This window comes from Nesoenas mayeri (assembly GCF_963082525.1).
Source record: "Nesoenas mayeri genome assembly, chromosome: 10".
NCBI classification, from domain to species: domain Eukaryota; kingdom Metazoa; phylum Chordata; class Aves; order Columbiformes; family Columbidae; genus Nesoenas; species Nesoenas mayeri.
Window position 1 is genome coordinate 10,690,252 of NC_137560.1, and position 21,005 is coordinate 10,711,256.

Here is a 21,005-nt window from a genome sequence, read left to right on the forward strand (position 1 = left end):
GCAGGATGCAATGCAAGAGAGGGTTATTACAGGAGGCACCAATATAATGCAATACAGTTAGGTTAGTGAAATCACTTGAGTTATAACTTCCAGTCTCACATACCGTAAACATTTCTGAACAGTAAAAAGACCATGCAATTGCAAGAGCTTAATCACCCCAGGGACCCATTCCTGTAGAGGCAGCATGTGAAATAAAATTCACACAGGGATATAAAATGATTGGTTAGAAATAGAATTCTGCTGACCTGGAATTCTCTCAGCTTGGATGAGATGGATTTTATGCTGGGGAAGATGAATAATAACAATTTTCAGCTGTCATTATCTAGACTAAACTTACCCATATGTCAGTGGCAGTTTCTCGTGAATAAGGTAGGGCTGGATTTAGTAATATTTAGTTTTCATGTGCCATTTTGCAGCAGTTAGAAAAAATTCTTTTCATTTCTGAATCTGTCATTTAGAGACAGAGTTCAAGGTTTAAAATGGTAATAGTGCTGTAAGTGGTAGTATCTCTCATACCAAAGCATTTTAAGTGCAGAGAGTATGCAGTTTTACATGTTGCACAACACACAGTAGAATACTACCCTTGGAATCTGGGTATACTTCAAACAGGCAAGTATTTTTTTCTTGCGAAGTATGCCACCCACATTTGTTTCCTTACCTGACTTTCATTGCTTGAATGTCATTCTGCAGTTATCAACACAGACAATTATACTTGAGATCTGATATTTAGCCAACAGCTAGTTCACTTGTCATACTATAATAGGGAAAATATGTCCACTGTTATTATTTTGGTTATCCCTCTTTTATGAAGAGATGCCAAGAACGTATCACCTTCTATTACTTTCACTGAAGTTTATTGCTTTAGGAAAACTGTTAATTTATGAAACAATCTTCTATATGACAGATACAGTTCACCATATACAATCATTCACAGACATGGTATAAATGTACCTGGTATGTTTTCTCAATGACCTTGCCATAATATCATACAGTGGTTTATATTTCCAGAAAATTACAGAAGCCAACAGACTTGCTGTCCTATGCACATCTTAGAAATTATTCAGAATTGTTAACCTTGCTTATGTTGCTTTATGCCAGACAAATTCCTTAAGGGCCTACTTTACCAAAGCATTTAAGACTGTGCTGAATTAAAATTAAAAAAAAAAAGACGTTAGTAGTGAGAAACGTTAAGCAAATACAAGAGAAAGTTTTTTCTGGGGTCTGGTGGTTTTGTTGGTTGGTGCGTGTTTGTTTTTGTTTGGGTTGTTTGTTGGTTTGGGTTTCTTTGTTTTTCTTGTTGTTTTTAATATCTCAGTGCGTGAAGATGCTTAAATAACGATACATGGGACATTACATTGTGTCACTTCCGAACTGAAAAATAATGGGTGAGAAACTATAGTGAGATATATACTCTTTGCATGGGAAAAGTTACATACTGAGGTTGCAGGAAGATTCTACTATAGCAGCACGTTTATGCTAAGGGCTGTTTGAATGACCACATGAATGACTTGAAGGTACATTTATTGCATTCAGTGGGTGCAATCAACTGTGTAATAGGCATATTGCTAAAAGAGTACTATTGTTATTTAAATAAGTACAGTGCCAAATTTGATTACATATACCGTTAGGCCTCATAAATCATTTCATTGCTCTCAGATAATCTCCCATAGTTCCATTTGGTACAAATATGTAATCTACAAGAGTTTCTTTAGTAGAAATATGCTGCTGTCTGTGCCTCCAGAACTTGAATTAACAGAAAGGGAAAATACCTTTAAGACTGGTATGTAAGTATATGACAAGCCACTGCTTGCTCACTAGAACTGTGCATTCAGTTCCATTGATTTAAACGATTCTTTGACAACATCACTTGAACAACTGAAGCAAGCTGAACCCAGCCACTGCTGGGAATACGTGAATTTACTAAATTCCAGTATCCTTTTGCATGACACATGCTATGGTGTGTGACACATGCTACAATGTCTCATGTACGTGTGTATATCTAATTCACTTTAAAGCACATAGAAATAAGTGTCCTAGATAGCAAAATGTGTGTGACATTTTAAAATTGTGCTATATGCTGAATTCATCACAGTGACAGGTTCTCATTTTCACAAAATGTCAAGGATCAGAGCTTTGCAAATGTTATAATGAAATACTATGTGGATAAGGGTTATAAATGCCAGCTTTAAGCCCTGGATGACTAAATTCTTGCCTGATTTTTTGTGTAAGACCTTAGTGGAGACCATACTCATTAGTATTTCTTTCTCATTTACTCTTACAGTTAGGTATTCATGGATATGCTTTTGCTATTACCAACAATGGATATATTCTGACTCATCCAGAACTTAGGCCTTTGGTAAGAATACTATTTACTGATCAATTTTATCTAGCTACATATGTTGCATTTATGATGGTGTTTTTTGTTTTGTTTTTTGGTTTTTTTTTGTGGTGGTGGGTTGGTTTGTGGGGTTTTATGTGTGTTGTTTTTTTTTTACTGTGAATAAAGTAATATTTGTTAAAAAAATAAATACATCAGAGCAGCTGCTTTTTCACTTTATAATACATTATAAGTCTTGGTAAATTTACCTCTGGAGACAGAGGTTAGCATGAAAAAAAAAATTGAGGAAAATAAATAGACAAATTGTTACTGCAAAAAATAAAGGACTCCATTACTGCAAAATGGCAAAGGCAAAAATTGCTATAATTATGTTCATTCTACATTGAAATGGAATGCTGGAATGCTCTATTGCTATGTAATAACCTCTATTTGTCATGTTAAAGTGTTAAAGCTAATTTAATATATGTGTGGAAATTTCAATAAAGCAAATTCTTGAGCAAAACAGAGGCATAAACGGATTTTTATATTAAAAGAGAAATAGCAGTAAATTTTACCTTTAGTTTCCCTTATCATCTTGTTTGCATTAATCACAGAGAGAACAATAAAAGTGCCTGTTATGCAAATGTTTATCAACTTAACACCCTAGAGAACTGGTACATTCTTGATTGCATCACTGTCTTAGGAACAGCACTTGCAAGTGTTCCATCACTGTCAAGTCTTTGCAAAGCATCAGTATTAATGATTCCACCGCTGTATACACATGGATGTCATACTAATGTCCAATTTCAACAATATTTTAGGAGAAAACAAATATTAATTGGATGGATAATTTCATATACAAATAAAATAACTGAAAATCATGATTTATTAAGTCATTAGCATATCTGATGTTTTCATTCAGCTAAAGAATTTGTCTTTCTAAGATCTGAGCTAGGAATTATGCACTTAACATTCATATTTGCATTTATTATATCACATTTGTTTTTTTCTGGAGTAGAGCTTATGAAAAATTCAACAAAACTGAACATTTTCTCGGTAACTTCACTGTAAAATGGACAGACAATCTAATGGCAAAGCAGACATCATAGTATCTTGGAAGGAATTTTAAAATAAATGATTTAAGGAAATTTTTAGTCTAAAAATATCACCCATGCTTCTGGGTTGTAGAATTTCTAACAACTGTGGAAAGGAAGAAAATACTTGTAGAGAATTTGGTAAATTATTGTCAAATAAGCAAAATAATTCTCAGAAACAGCTCTTGCAAATTAATCTATTGTTGTAGGTGTTTGTTTGTTTGTTTTTTCCCCTTCATTCCAGTGGTGAGACACTAGAGCTGATATAGACAGCTCAGGCTCGAGTCAGTTAAGTTAACGTGCTCCAGTGACTGGTTTTTTTTCACCTCTACATTCCCCATAGATGATTTCTCATAATTCGTATCTTCTTGTTTTCTGGGAAGTAGGATCTCTGCTACCCAAATATATAAATGTTAGGGAATGAAAAACTTCCAGCCGCAGTAGAAGCAGTTTGCTCTTAGGGAAGACAGAAAACTCTAAATCAATACCTTAGCATGTCGCCTCTCAGTCAAAATGTGTTTTGTCTCTGTGAGGTAGTACATACTTCTCAAGTATTTAACTGTAGGATATTTGAGAGAGATTCATCTGAGCTGGACCCATCTGGTCCAGAATCCCATTACCAACATTTCCAACTTGAGATTGTTCCTGAGGAAGGTGCAGAAACTAAGCAAGAGGATGCGGACAATGTCACAGCAGTCAGTATAACTTTTAAGAGTTTCAGACTGGCTTCTGCTCATAAACATTAGACTCTGATATTTTAACGTTATACTTATTAGAGTGGCTATTTCTGTTATCCAGACTAACATATTAATTTTTGCCAGTCTGTTTGACTTACAATAATGATTTTCCATATTGTAACCATTTTATGCACAGTTTTTATTTTGAATTTGATTTTTAAATTTCATTAGAAGTAGGATTTATATTATATTCCTTACTTTGTGTAGTAATATGTGATTGTCATCTCATAGACTATTCTCATCACAGTAAGCAACCGATATTTTCAGTCTTGCTTTAATGTTTTAGTTCTCTTACTTTTCTGCATTTCGGGATTTTGTTGTCATGTTCTCTGTATTTTTCTGACCTCTTATTTATCATCCATTCTTCCATTTTCTTTCCTTTTCTGCCTGAGATTGCCTACTGAGCTATATTTGGTAGCCATAGCAGAGAAGAGGCAGCAATTAGGGGCTGTACAAACCTCCTTAGAGCACCTGGATTATATACTAGGATTTTTAATGCACCTTCAGGTCTCTTCTGCTGCATCTTCACTGCCTTATTATCTCAGCTAGTTCATCCACATCAAGTGACTATTTGTGTAATTTTGCTTTCATCTCACATCCAGCTGCATCATAGACACAATATAAAACTTACTTAAAAGAGCCAAAGTTACAAGAAAACTGACTAGATCTAAAATTGGACAGTTGGAGCATTCTGTATCTTCTCCCACAGTTTGCTATTTGAACATTTATATTAGACTAGTTATGTTAATTGTCCCCAGTGGTTAAAACAACAAAATATGTGTTGTTCTGTTTTAATGCATGCTTTTTATATATATATATATATATATACACACACACACAGATATATACAAATATATACATATATACATGTATTTGTGAGAAATGCCAGTGTGGTGAGAGGTTATCTTAAAATTTTTTAGTTGTTGCAAAGGAAAATGTGATAGGGAATTGTTTCTAGTTCATGATTGGCCACTACCTTCACAGTACTTTTCCTTATCTCTGTATCTGTTAAAATCCATGGGATTTTTCTTAATGTCCAATTCTAAATTGGATATAAATGCAATGTTTTTATGTCATTCTCCAGTTTTCATAATGCTGAAATAATGACTTTGTCCTGATTTCTAAAAACGCTTTTGAAATATTCAGGTAACACAGGTACATGTGACAGCCTATATTTGCAATCATAAGAATGTATATTTGAAAGTTCCCTATCTATATCACAAGAGCTTGACAACACATGCATTTGATGTGCTGTCCCTTTTTCTCTGGCAAATTAATTCATTCAAAAATATTAGTATTTATTAATTACAGAATAGATATTTTCAGAAATAGAAGGTAATGACATCCAGGTGGCTTTAAGTTAGACTGACAATGGGTGTTATTCTCTTTCCTTGTTTCTGTGGAGGTGTGTTTTGATGAGGCAAAAGGTGCTTTTCTATTACTATCCTTTGCCCCAGTGTAAATCCTGAAGACACCTATTTCATTACCTATACAACAGTCTTTCTTTCTAAAATAAAAATGTTGGGCAGTAGCCCATAAGCTGTCAACTACAGGGAACTCATTGTGAGATATTCGTGGTCTGTTCATTTCATTTTTTCAGAAGAGTAATTGTTACCTCTGGGTTCTGTCAGGAGTGTGTAAGGGAGTATGCTGTGGACTGCAGAGATTTTGAGAGTGGTTGCTGGCTTGGGCCCTTAGATTAATATTGCAGCCCAAATCCTCATACCATTGTAACTAGTGGCAAAACATTCCATGAAATTTGTGACAGTAAATATGTGAAAATAGGCATGTAGGACTGGAATTAGTTCACCAAAGACAGTATCTAAAATTATTTAGGTGGGTTAGGGTTTACATTCTAGTTACATCGATTACTGACTTCATCCAACCTGGTTTATATTGCTGCTATATTTTCCTACAGTGATGTAAAGCTAGAATATTACTAGACTTCTGAGTTACTAACCCCAGTGGCCATATCTGTTAGTTCTGAAGCTGACAAACTGCTTTTTAAGAAATTGTCTTATGGGACGCTGAGCAGACAGGCAGGATAGCAAACAGTCGCAGAGGAAGAGTGCTTCCTGTTGTACCAGATTTTTATCTTATGCTGACCAGTATATTTAATCATTAAGCTAGCTACATTTTTGTGCTGATTATCCTATTGGGTTTATGTTTAAAAATATTTTTCTTGGAGATTTCCTCTCTCGTTTCTTCTGCTGTTTTTTGAATAAACTTGGCTTTCAGTTAGGATGATGGGTTGCGTGCACATGGGCAGCTGCTGGGAGGAATTGAGGGAAGAAGAGGAAAGTGCTTTTGAGGTTGAAGGCATTTGCAGAGTTTTATGGCAGTTGCTCAAGTAGCCCCCAGACTTCCAAGTGGAAGTTTTCATGGGTGGCTGTTGCCATAGAGGGATGGGAAAGAACTTTTCGTTACATTCTTCTCTAAAAGACATTACTAGAGCCATGAGTCTTGACAAACAACTTAATAAATCATGATAATCAGGGAATAAGGAATCCCTTGGAAATTCCTTTTGGCGAATACGAAGAGATCTTTTGCGAGGCCTTGGCAATTAAAGGATGGAGTGTCAATTACCCAAATGTTTCACATACACAGAAACAGATTTTATCTCCCTTCCTTGACTTGCCCTTTTCTTCCCCAGTCCACCCCAGGCCGTGCGGTCCCTTTCTCCCAGCAGTGCCCGGCTGTCCTGCTTGTGACCCCCCCGGCGCTGCCCACACGGGTCCCTCAGCCACCCGGTCCGGCCGCCTCCCCGGCTCCCGCGGCTGCGGGCGGGGCCGCCTGTGGCTGCGCTGCGCAGCAGCGGCCATGAGGGGGCGCCCCAGCACCGCCGAGGGGGCGAGGGACGTGCAGGGGGGTCTGCGCTGCAAACCGGGGCCAGAGACTCTTCTCGACTGGAATTTAAATTAAAAAAAAAAACCACCTTTGCATCTTTCTGCTGTATTTCAGAGCCTTTATGTTAAAAAACCCAACACATAGTGAATGAGTATGTTTTAGGTGTTTTTACATGTTACGTACTTTTTAGCGTGCATTTCCGATCAAAAATACTCAAGTGGTAATTCAAGAAACTATAACTGATGGTAATGATTTTTAATTTTTTTTTTTTTGTACTATTGCTATACCGTAGCCCTCCTATATGCTGCATTTTGACAAAAAGTCGATATTTTTACAGATCAATGTTTTATATTGCATGAGGGAATATTTTAAATTGTATGGTGTAATTTTGAATGCTATATTTAGTTTAAAACTAAAACTTCAGGAAAAAAATGAATTGTTTGGGAGCTCAAAATTGAATTTTGATATTTTCAAGGCAGTAACTTGGTTTCTGAGGCTCCTTACACATGCTTGAAATGTGTACATGAGGACAAAGTTTTTCTCAGCAACAGTTATGTCATATGTGATTTCTTGCTTTTCAGTATCCCATCAGCACTTGTAGTGTGCCAGGTGTTACTACATTAAATTTTAAAATGCAAAAGATATCATGATGATGTTACAATTTGCCAAAGAAAGGAGATTACTGAATATAAAGGAAGAGGAATAAACAAACAATATATATTTTTACACACACTAAAAAACAACCACCATATTCCTGTGGGCTGATTGCTTGTTACTGTTACTGTCATTGTGAAGTCTGTTAAATGTTGGTGCCAGGGGAAAAATGCCGTCGTTGGAGATTGTAGTGGGATTGCAGAGAAATTAAAGAATGTTACTGAAAGATGAGTGTCTGCCATAGTCATGTATTGACACCTTTGTGAATCTTATCTGGTGTTGGGGGTTTGTACTGTTGCCTCTCAATCCTAATATTTGTGTGGTTTTCAGTGAATAATAGCAAGATTGCGACTAGATTTTTGTGAAGTCTGTGGTGTTTTTGATTCATAGTTGGCAGTGGAATTTGTATTTTTGTTCAGGGAGTAAAAAGGGATTTTGTTTTCAGTAATTATTACATTCGTTTAGGTAGAATACTCAAAGTTCTTGAACAAGAAGCTCAGGTTTCTTAATTAAATAAAACACATTTAAGGACAAATGCATGTGTTATGGAATCAGATTGCATCTTTTATTCTGACTCTGCTGTTTTTTTGATAAATGTGAGTTTAGGAATGTGTTATGATTTATGAATTAATCTAATAACATCCATGATGACTAAGGATTTTGTAGTATTTCTGAGTTTAAATCAAAATCCTCTATCTGAGAAGACTTAGGTATCTGTTTCTACTCTCAGTATAAGCTCTGAGAGGCTAGTAATGGTAATTTTTCAAATGGTTGTATGTGAATGCTCTGTTTATCACTGCAAACCAATTCAATTGATAAATTGCTTTCTTTAAAATGATGCATATCATTAATTACTTTGATTAGTCTTAATAAGGAAAAGTACACATTGAAATCAAAGCCCATGTATATATCAGAATATTCTCACCAAAATATATTGGTGGTTTACTGCCTAAGTAAATTACCATTTTAAACTTAGAATGTTGACTGTCCCGATATACCATATTAAGCTAAAGGACCTGGAATATTTGAAGATTGCTAGATCAGTATCAAGTCTTTTGTAGCTGTAAATTCTGGGAAAATTTGTTTCTCCTAATATAGAAAAACAGAGAAATCCAAGTCTCAGGGGAAACTTTAATGCCCCACTTAAGCAATGTTAGCCTTTCATAAGCAGCAAATCTCATTTCTCTCTGGGGAGTCCCGCCTGGAACGTAAGATAACCTACACTTACCCTTGCTTTATTCAGCGACTCCATAAAACTCTACAGCTGTAGCTGACAGCAGAATATTTAAATGATTTGAACAGTGTAAATGCCTCACGTTCATTTAAATAACTGAAGAATTCAATCACTTGAATGCCAATGATTATTCCTATTGGAGTTTACATTTCAAAAAAGACAGCCCATCTGAATCCCTGTGAGAGCATTAAATTGCTGTCTAATTAGAAGTGCAAAATTACATATATTTAAAAGATAATTAAAGGTTTGAAGGCTGTTGAATAACTGGTTGTACATATAAATGAATCACTGAAAATTTGTTAGCAATATGTGAAGCTTTCTTTTATTCTTTGCTTTCAGCTTTGAAGTTAGGTATAACCGAACTCATGGGTTTAAGTCTGGTACTACTAAGATAAAGGCAGATGTTTTTAATTATTTCTACTCAAACCCCAAATAATTATAAGCAGCTGCCAGTTTTACATAATCCCAAATTATAAGGTCCTGAGAATGCAAATAAAATCCTAAAGAGAGGGGTTGATCTTTTTTCAGCGAAGTAAATCGCATACACGTCACATTCCTAATAACGACAATCCACCTGAAAATGTGAGCTTAGCCAATATGCTCTTTATCCAGTCTGTAGGTGACTTAAGGCTGGTTTTTTGTATTTAATTTTACTCACCTTACACATTTCCGTATTTTGTTTCATTATTTTAAACACTACTGCACCATTTGTCATTCAAACATGTTACAAGTGTAAGCAGAGTGAGTAATTTAAATACACATGGCATGAAAATAATTTTCTTCTATTACTTTGCTGGAGGGTTCCTCTGTGTGCATCTAATTGTTCCTACTTTTTCTCTGCATGGAAACTTAGAATTACATTATTCTCTTTTCCCTGGGAAATTACATGGCTCCTGTTGTCAGCTTTTCTCTGCAATATTTCTGCAAATTTTATAGTGTGGCAGTTTTTCACTGCCATCTGGCAAGAAAAATCAGTCTAAAATAACTGCATTTTACTGCCAACCCAAACCTAGGAACTTCTGGATTAACATCTTAAACAATAGGCTTGTCATTAAAGTCTCTCTTTGGAAAGGGAAGTTGTTCTTCCTGTTTTCCTAAGAAAACCAAGATGTTACCTTTTCAAATATTAAAATAAATAGTTTTGTATGGAAAGCAACTTTGGTTTTGACTGGACACCTAGGAGTGTTCTACAAATTCAAGATTAAATGCAGATCAATAAAATACCATTTGCGGCTGCAAACTAGATGCAGATCATTAAATACAAGTATCAGAAAAGACAAAACAGAATCATGTGAGCAGAAAAAAAAATCCAAATGAAATAATGAGCTTAAAAGCCAAACAGTAGTGATTTACATTGGGGTAGGATGCTGCTTCACATGTATGCCCAGACAGAATGTTTTGCAGCGATGTAGCGTGTGGTGAATGAAAGCTCAGTCACTGCGGGTGATGTTATATAAACAGGTGAAGCAGTGAAGGGAATTTTTCACTACTTTTTTTCTTTTTTTTTAATGTCCGAGTATGAATCAGTCTATTGAAGTGATCTCTTCTTCTGTCTTCTCACAACCTTGCACTGTATTTTCCATTACCTTATCTTTGTCCCATAGTGTTTAAGCATTTTATGATGGAAGCTTTATTTTCTTAATGGGCTAATGTTGAAGGACTTAATCCATAGTTAACAGAATTTGGAATTATTACAATCCTTGCTGAAAAGTAGAGATGAAGCACTGCCCTCCCTGTCCTTTCCATACTCCTTTACACAGCAGAGTGGCCACAGGGCTCTTTTGGGAGAACTGCCTCACTCAGGGACGTACCCCACCTTGGAGCCAGGAAAGGAAGCATCAATATATTCCTGCCTTATTCTGTGCAAAGAAGAGACCTTTGAATGACTGGTGACAGAAACAGAGGATTCTCCTAAGTTGGTGTAAACTGAGCTTTCCCCTTGCATGGTTGTGTCAATAAGGAATGGTGTGACTCGATAGCAGCTTCTGTGAGGGTGGACAGCTGGTAAAGGTCTTGGTATTGGCTGTCGTATTGACCAAGTAAAGTCAAGTTCAGTGCAGTTTCCATTCAAACAGCTGCAGTCTTTGCATTATGTCAATCAGAGCTATACTAGACAGTAATTAAGAGGTAACATTAGTGTCCAGCATCTTAGACAAGGGAAGGATCTGAATAACTGCCTAGACCAGGGAAGTACAGTAGTGACAGTGTGTTCAATCTGTGTGTGTTTATTTAAAACTATATGGAGAAGCATGTGATTTTACTTAATGATGTTTTTCCTCTGATATTTGTTCATTCAGCTTTTCCTATCAAACACTGTAGACAAGAATATCTTTACAGGGTGACTTAATGTAAATTACAGTTTTACATGCAATTGTATTGTGTGTTTAAGCTCAACAAAACATATTTGCATGTGTTCAAGTTTGTCTCCTCTAAACAAAAAAAATGAGATCATTGGCAAGTCCTGTTTAGATTAATAAATTATCCTAGTTTTGAAGTACTAATCCAAAAACATGAAACCTAATCAATTGATGCTGCATTTTAAAATTTAAAGAGTTGTTTTGGTTTTTGATTCCTTACTTTTGTACATAGGATAGTAGTTTGGAGAGGAAGATCTTTCCTTTGAAGTTATTTTACCTCTCTAGCTTTTATTGTAGTTTAGTGGATACTTTCCTGCTATAATAATTTCACACAGATGATTCTACAAGTGTGGCTAAGCAAGCTTGCTAAAATCTATTGACAGTTCCAAGGCTGCTATCACAGCAACTTACTCTATCCTACCTCCCCATTACCCAGATGGAAAATGTCTGAGAAATTCCAATCACCTTAGACCCAAGGCTCGCAGCTGTTAAGACGTAGCTTGCTCTCTCCATGATCAGATTGCTACACTGTGACTTTATAAACATGTGGCAGGTCATATTCAATGCAGATGGTTTGAAACTGCTTGTGTTAAAAAAAAAAACCAAAAAACCAAACACATTAATAATGGCACATGTAAATTGTTGTATATGGAGTGGTGAAAAAATGTGATTCGGTCTTTAAACAGTACACATCACATGTTGTTTGAATCATCCAGTGCTAAAAGAGTTTGGCCAAACCTCAAATAAAAGATACGGAGTAAGATAAAGATAAAGCTCATTCTGATTACCAAACAAAATAATTTCCTATCTTCTTTCCACAAACAAAAATATGTTGGATCTATCATGTAGTTCTGAGCAGACTAGAAGATTCTTGTATTCTAGTCTAGGTATTTAAAATTTTTCAGTGTCTTCCTTCCCGGTATTAACTACAATATAATATCACCATACTTTTATACTGACCAAAGAAGATTAACAGCACACAGTTTAAATCTAGCTCTTTTCCTCATGCACTCCAATCGGAGTTATTTGGTAGAGAGCCTAGTTTCTGTCTTTCCCAGTGGGTCTCTTAATAATTTGTTTCAATGCTTTACAGTAATCTTGCAGATGGGTTTGGCTTCAGCCTTCAATCAACATTTTTTACGTCATCCATGAGTCTAAGAGATAAAAAGTTAGATTGATTTTGCTACCAGACAAAAAGGTATAGATGAGTGCTATTTTAAAAACCTGGTGAATTACTTCAGTGTCCATGAATAAGTTTTACTAAGAAATTAGTTAAGCAGTAAAACTAGCAAGAAGCCAGAGAAGAATTGCCAATTGAGCAGTAGTGTTAGGAAGTATTTTATATTTGATCTACTTGCATTTATGTTTTAGGCCCTAGTTACATAAGCACAAAGATATGTAACTTAATGAAGATTAGATTTGTAAGCAAAGCTACACAGATATGCAAATATTTGCTTTTTTTTGATATCTTGTCCTTACTGGGTATTGGGTTTTGTTTTCTCTGCCTTCCATTTCTGAAATGTAACATAAATCTGTTCTTCACTTATTGGCTTCCTATGTAGGCAATCAAGCAGTAGTGCCTAAAGTGTAAGAGCTGAACAAGGGGTTAGGCATCTCAATACTTCACTAGTTCCTTTCCTAAATGTGTTTAAGAACTTTCAGGTCCTTTGAGTGCTTACAGAGCCTAACACTTGCTTGAGCACTGGTATTTTGGCTTTGTTTCTGCTTATTTGAAATTTTGAGGTATGAATGCTTCCAATTTTGGCTTTGCTGAAGAACTTTGAATGTTTCATACAGTTCTTCATTTGATTTTGGTTTTGCTCTTTGAGTGAAAGGTGTGGAATCTATATTATTAAAATAAGTACAAACCCCATAATCAATATGATGCAAATGTTTGCTTTGTGTTTCAAGCCTACTTCTCCTGTCAGATATACCAGATCAACTCCTATTGTCATAAGTGAGGCTTTGCACATGTGTCTGAAAATGTAGTATAGCCCAGAAGCTCTTCAACATCTGTGAATAAGGATGTAATTAAACATTGGAAGCAGTACAGGAGTTGTTTGCTCTACTCAAATGATCCCTGCTAACTTCTGTGTAACACTTCTGAGCTCTCAGTGTTTCAGAGTTTGATTGTAACTGTTTCTATACTAGAGTAACTAAATCAGATCGAAGATTTTCCTGGTTAATTGGTGAAGCCACAAAGACTAGACATAGTTACTTCTTGTAAAGATTAAAGATAATATCGATATAGCTGCAGCCATAATGAAAGACTTGCAAAACACAGAAAGCTACAAAAATCAAGCACTGGTAATGAACTGAATGTCATCCTCTCATATTTTATTATTGTGAGATTTAACTATATTGGCTGCAAATTTTGTACTTCAGTATTTGGGTATAGTTATCTCCTTGGCTATCAGAGCTATCACACAGGAAGAATGAATCACAGCACTGAGCTGCTTGAGTTCACAGTCTGGTGTATAAGCATGTGCTGAAAGCAGAAATTCTTTACATCTCTCTACCCATCTGTGAAATAGCATTAGCACAGATGTAGAAAACCTTGCTGTTACAAGAATGGTGGCTTCTAGCAGAGGGAAGAGAAAAGCACATGAAAGTCCTCTTCAATTGCATCTGTATGAATTCTCAGAACTTAGTATAAGGCTTACACCAACAGAGTTCCTAAGATTTTTGGTTATTCAAAAGAAGAATGAGAATTGTTTCAGGATTATTTTTTTTCCCCACATAGTTTCCCAAAAGAATAATCTGTAGAAATAATTGGGAGTGTCCAAGTTATTATGAGCAAAAATTAAGGAGGCTCAGTGAAGCCTGTGCTAGAAGATACTTTACCATGCTACTAATATCTTAAAATCTCTTTGTGATTATGATTCAGTAGTCAATATTTTTAAACATTTGCTGTTCTTTGGGAAGTTTTTGTCATGCCTATTTTTAAATACTGTGGTCTACAAAAGCAACTGTGGGATTCGCAAGTGAATCTTTTAATTTGGAGAGGAAAAAGTCAGGATGGGAATAACCTTCTTAATACTCAGAGAGCAAGATTTTTCTTTGGCCTCTCTAGTCTCTCTGTAACCTGCAGAATGTGAGTGAAAGCTCCTGCACCACTGGCCCCAGTGATGAATTGGCTGTCTCAAGCACTGACAGGTTTGGTTTATGATATAGTTGGTCCTGCCCTGAGGGAGGAGAATCAACTATATATACTGCCTTACAGGTATCTTTTCTGTCCTTCTGTGATGCTATTGTTGGGGAATCACAAAAGCAATTTGGGGATTTTTCACAGTTTCCCAATGTCTTCTGTCATATTTCATAGAAAGACTTGTGGTTTTCTCTCCCACTTATACACATCATAAAAGAGAAAAGACCAGATTTCACATTATGCTGATCCTCTCACAGATTTAATTGTTTTGGAAATATATGCTCATAATTTTTCTTAACCAGTTAGATTTCTCTTCCACTGTGCAGTTTTTGTTCTTCCACTAGTAGGCTCTCTGATATTGAATGTTCAGCAGAGGGCAGAATTTCCTACATTATAAACATCTCAGTGCCAAATGAATTTGTAACTAGGATGTTTGTTTTAAATGTGCAATTTACAGCGTAGCAGTGACTAGTGATACTGACTAGTGATACACTAATAATGACAGTTTATATTTTGTATTATTTTTCCCCCCCGTGAAGTTGTAGATAAAATGTGGTATCAGCAAATATTAACACCATGCTTCCCAAGACTTGCATCTTATGTTGTTTAAAGAGAAATGGGTAAACATTTTGTTGATAAGTTTATAGTAAATATAACCTCCTGTACAGCTGAAAGAGCTAGTTTGAGACATTTAACATAAACTACAAGATTGAGGTTTCATGTATTTTCCATATGGGGAGAAGAAAGTACAACTGCTGGGTTTGAGTTCCCAGTGTGTCCATCAAGAAAAGCTTTGTATTGTGTCATGAGATCATGGAGATAATCGTGAGTGATGTAGGTTTTTGGTTCACAGACAATATTTATGCATCAACACAGTGCACTTTGTATGAATTGTACATACTGTTAAGTGTATTGCATACAATCAGCACACATACAGCAAATTAAAAAAAATCTTCTAATACAAAGTTTTTCTGCAAATGAAGCAGGATGTGCTAAATATTTCACTCTTTTTATGCCAGTATGAAGAGGGGAAGAAACGAAGAAAGCCCAACTACAGTAGTGTGGATCTTTCTGAGGTCGAGTGGGAAGACAGAGATGATGTGGTAAGTGATGTGTTTTAAAACCCTGTCAGAAGATGTTTTTGCATCCCCCTACTGTACCTGGAAACTGTTTAAGTAGTCATTAGAGAGGCCACCTGACTGCTCTCAGGAAGGGAAGGACAATAGCCCCTTTTACTTCATTCAGAATTTTATGACTGTTTTGTATTGATTCTCCCTTACATATGCATATACCACAAACACAGATTCTTTGTATCTTGGGTAAACCTCATCACCTTTGCATTCTCCATGCATCCTGTCATGTACTTTTAGTGGATCACACATGTAGCGCTAGAGAAGGGAATAGGCTCTTTAAGGCTGGCCCAGACAACTGCTGAAACTCTGAAATGAAGGAATGAGTTTAACTTCTCTTCATGAGGTTCCTCATTCCTTAATGAAAGTAATGAGAGCTGTTTTCCTTAATGTACAAAATCAAAAAATATCGGATGAATAAACAAAATTGGATTCTTTGACCTCTGTTAAGAGAACAGATTCACTCGAAACTCCTAATTTTAGACATATGGGTAGCTGCAGAAGCATGCATTCTATGTCTATCAGCTGTTATGTACAAAATCCTTTCAGTTAAACTCATTTTTCAGTGTCCCATCTACTCTGTAGTTCACTCTTTATCTTATTCTTTCTTGCCTTGCAGACTTAGCCTTTTCTGCAGTACTGTATCAAAAGCTTTCCTTATGTCCATGGCTTAACCTTTGCCTGGTCTTTCTGTTACTTCCTCAATAAATCTAATTTGTTAGGCATGATTCGTTTTGTGTGAATCCATGCTGACTGTCCTTAATTAAATCGTAACTTTCCAGGTGTTCCCCTTTCTGTCCTGTAATTTAGCTTTTCCCATAAGTTCCCTACTGCCAAAGTCACGACTGCATGTCTGTATTTTCATAGATGTCTCCTCAACCCCTTCTCAAATATCAGTACTCTGTTAGCTTCTCTCAAGTCCCTCATACCTCTGCTTTTCCAGAGAGGGTTTGAACATATCCACTGAAGGCTCCCATATTTACTTTGTCATGTTCTTCCGAAATCTGGGATGGATCACGTACAGCTGTCCCTGGAGTCTTGTCAGTCTTCAGATGTACTAATTTCTTGATCTCTGTTCTGACATAAGTCTATTTTTTTCTCTTCCCTTAAAAAATATATATCTTGCATTCCTCCCTCTCTCCACCCCCTTTGTGAATAGAGAAACAGTTCATTTATGTTTTAAGGGATGTCTGGTTTATCAGGTGATAGATTGTCCTGGTTGTCCTTATCCTCTCTGAGGAGGCAATGTTCCTGCCTTAGTTAATGTTTCATTTTTTAATGTTTCTTGTATAGCTTTGTGCAGTTTTCTATGCATACGCTCTTCAAGGCTTCCTCATTAGATTTTCATATACTGTAGCAGCCTTCTGCAATCCTGGCAATTGCATTGACTTTATATATTGTACCTTGCCTTTTTCTTGTCTCAGATCATGTATTACTCAACCATTCCTTTCCAAATGGCCTTTTAAATTTTCCTTTTCTCTTTCAAGTGTTATTGTTTTAGCTAAGTACAGCTTTTAAAACTTTTTTTTTAATTATTATTATTATTATTTCTCTTTTGTGGTTTAGTGCTTTTTGTTTGTGTTTATTTGCTTGGTTGGTTTGCAAAAAGTTTTATTTCACCTTTTGATGAGAGATACGTATGTTTTATCTCTTTCCCTTTCTCCTATACAGAAGTTTGTTAAAAAGTGTTTTTTTAATTGTAACATAGAAACAAACAGCCTTTCCAATTGTTTCATCATTTGAAGGAGAAAAGAAGTTAATCTACATTACAAATAGACTAAAGTGATCATTACATTTGCAAAAAGATCCAGGTCCATTGCCCAATATGTAAGAGTGAAAAAGAGATAAATTATAAGTGAAATTAATTTAGACATATATTTAATACATAATAGAAAAAAACCCTAGATATTCTGTTGTAGCTTTGGAGCAGCAATACTCACATATAATATAGGTGTGTTATAGTGACTTCCTTGAATGACCCCATCCATCAATGCTGATAATTCCCTAGTGCATGCCTGAATAAGCAGGCATTCTTTGATAAATAATCCCCCAATAGATAGGTTTTGTAAAACAACCTGCACATCTACTGTTTGATGATTAGTGACCAAGTGTTTTCTGAAAAAACAGCGGGTTAAATATTATAGAAAAATGTATTAACATTCCAAATGTTGTCCTAATACCTCAGCAGTGCCACACTCAAGGGGGGGCATTCATGCAAGCATCTAAATAGGAGAAAATGCAACTTCAAACAACAATATTTTTACAGCTATTTTTGAAAGTAAGCTGGTATATAATTACAAGATTTTTATGTTTTTGTGAAATAATATGTACGTAATTTATGCCATGTTACTAAGATCTTCAGAAGGGCTAATGGTAAGAAATACTAATAAAAGAATGAAGGAAAAGGATATATGAAACAAATTGATATTGGAGCTACAGGCAGGGTCATTATTAGCATTAGAGCTAGAATGATAATGGAATTTGAAGGAAGTTCTGTAGATTATTGCAATGAAGTCCATCATTTTATGCAGCTTTTCTGAGGTAAAGATCCAAATGAGTGTCCAAAAAGTGCATGTTATTTTTGTTGATCTTATGTAGTAGGCAGTTCCTTAATATTGTTAATTTTGAGTCAAAATGGTAATTATTGATGTTCTTGATTTTTTCCAAACTTGGGTTGTTTATTCAACTGTAAAGGGAAAGAATTAATGTATTGAAATAGCTGCATACCCATAAATTTGGCTGTCATGAGACACTTATGTGGAAGCTGATTAAGACATTTTCTTACTTTTTACCACATACAGAATGATTTCATACTATAGCAGTGAAACTGGATTGTTAGCAATTGATTGGAAGATAATTATTTGAAGAAGTAATAGTGTGTATTACTCTGAAGAGGTGAAGAAACAGGTTTTCTCTAGTGATACAGTATGGAAAAGGTGGGGTAACTAAGGTTAGAATTTTTTTCACCGTGAAATAGTGTTGGTGTAAGTAGAGTTGGTGTAAATATATATTCATCAGTTTATTTTCCAGGTTAATAGTACCTGCTATCTTGCTGTTAGTACATTTTATTACAAATAGAAATCTTTAACACCAGTTTATTAAACTAACACTGTCTTCCAGCAAAGTTTGGGAATATGTAGTACCAAAGACAATAAGTTTCAATTTGGACGGAAACCTTTTTCTTATTAACTCACTTCTTAAAATTCTTTTGTTATAATTTCTAGCTGAATGAAATCTCTTTTTCCGAATAAAAAAGACCATGAATGAATGTTTTGGGGCTTGAAGCCAACTGAGGCAGTACTTATTTTATGCATTTGAGGAGGGAGATGAAACTGCAGAAGAGCTGAGAAACCGGATTACAAAGCCAAGAAATGTAATCACAGCAAGCAAGAAAAAAAAAAAAAGGAAACTAAAACTCCAAATCCCACATGCAGACTTGATCTTAAACACTACTGAGAGTTTGGAGGCCCTTTTAGTAAATCTATGACTTGCCTGAGGCTTGTGGGAGGAATGGGTCTTAGACAACTGCAGGCACCAATAGGAGAAAAATGAAAACCATGTTAAAGATAAATGGAACTGTTCTGTAAATGTTCGAAAGTAGATGGTTAAGTAGATGGTTAATTAAGACCAGCTCTCCAAGTCCAAAACCACAAAACTTAAAATGGGAAAATATTTCCAGAATTGCCTATTATGTATTGTTAAAAAAAAAAAAAGTACGGTAAAATATATGCCTTATTTTATACATGCCTCTAGCTAAAAATTATTCTTTTACACTCACTGACAGAAGAGTAAGACTGTTAATTCAAATCTAGATGCCCCAGAATTAAATTTAAAGAGCTGCAAAGTTTGCAGTTTTTGATAGGTCAGCCGTGCTCAGCTTATTTCTGAGAATAAAACCAGATATTTCACTGGCAAGTTTGGGCATTCTCTTTTCACTCCATACTAACTCAGAAATCCTGAAGAGTGTGTTGATATGACTATCTTCACAGTTATTCATTAAAATGATTGGATATTAGGAAAAAATTCTTCACAGAAAGGGTTGTGAGGTATTGGAACAGGCTGCCCAGGGAAGTGGTGGAGTCACCATCCCTGAAGGGGTTTAAAAGGCATTTAGACAAGCTTCTTAGGGACATGGTTTAGTGCTAGTGTCAGCTTATGGTTGGCCTTGAGGATCCTGAGGGTCTCTTCTAACCAAAATGATTCTATGATTCTAAAATCTGACTGAATTGCCCAATTTGGCATGAGGTACTGGAGAACAGGAGGTGTTTATTCAGCAATAACACAATGTCCACAATTGTTTTCAGATAGATAAGCAATAGAAGAGACGTAAAAATGTTCATTTTGTCAATATTATTCTACATTTTGAATATCCCCGAAGAGCAAGTGTGAATTGATTAGCGATAGTGAAATTTTCCTATGGTAATGAAGTCACAGCTGTGAAGGATTTATAGGTGCTTCTTTTTTGCAAATAATCCCACAAGTATAGTAATTGCACTTTGCAATTGAAGATATTCTGAAACAACCAGCTTAAACTTTCTTCATCTGTGCCATTAATTAAACATATAAGGCAAAAGAAGTTGCTTCTTCCATTCATAAATCTAAGCATTCAAATAAAATACTTCCACATATGGATGGTATAACTGCTAAACAGTAACTTTCTTATTTCTTCCCTAAAGTCCTGAACTGATAAATAGGCAAATTCAGAACTCTAATGCTGAGTATTTCTTAGAAGCCATGTCTTGTCATTGTTCAGTTTCAGCCCAGAGACCCTGCATTGAGACTGGCCGTGTCAGGGTAGCGCCTACTCCTTTTTCAGGACACTGCAGATCATTTTGGCTTATAGACCTGACTGTTGGGTTTTTTCATTCTTCATCCTCATGGCATGTTTCCCTGAGAGAGAGGCTGTGTCAGCGGGTGACCTCTGGGAGGAAGGCTGCTCTTCTATTACAGAGACAGAATGTATTACCTTGGAAGGGGTACCTGGACACCAGTGGATAACCAGACGGAATCACAGAGCACTGCAGCTCTCTGTTCCACTTAAACCAGGTTACTGATTAAATAGGTTGTCATTCTTTTGCTACTTCTGATTTCTGGTGCAGTTAGGATGCAGTTTCTGGTGCTCAATTAGGATGCAGCCCAAGCAGAAGCAGAATGGATAGTGTAGGGTAAGTGGAGTTTTCTCTTTTTTGCTTTGTTATTATAGGTATAATTGTTTTATTTAAACAACTGTGCCTAAATCCAGCCGGGAACCTAGTCCTTACCTTCATATGCAGTGACTGCAGAATAGTAGTCAGTCAGTTACCCTCTTTATCCCACATGAGATCCAGATTACTACACAAAAACCTATTTAACTATGAAGAATGCTGAAAGCTCCTATCTTACATATCTCAACAACTTGCCCAAAGTTGTGTGGCAGGTGTCTTGACCTATAGGGTCAACAATAAAATCTGTAAGGAGGTTGTTGAGTGTGTAGCAGAACTACTGAAA

At 35.8% G+C, this 21,005-nt stretch overlaps 1 protein-coding gene across 1 annotated transcript in view; it reads left to right on the top strand.

The window, feature by feature from the left end:
• CACNA2D3 (calcium voltage-gated channel auxiliary subunit alpha2delta 3) overlaps positions 1 to 21,005 on the top strand; it is a gene marked incomplete at its 5' end in the record, with an annotated part of 422,930 nt that overhangs the window by 316,797 nt on the left and 85,128 nt on the right. Inside the window, 2 exons of the mRNA XM_080350552.1 lie at positions 2,282 to 2,356; positions 15,408 to 15,491. Of these exons, the coding sequence (XP_080206678.1) occupies positions 2,282 to 2,356; positions 15,408 to 15,491 (159 nt within the window). The remainder of the gene's footprint in view (positions 1 to 2,281; positions 2,357 to 15,407; positions 15,492 to 21,005) is intronic.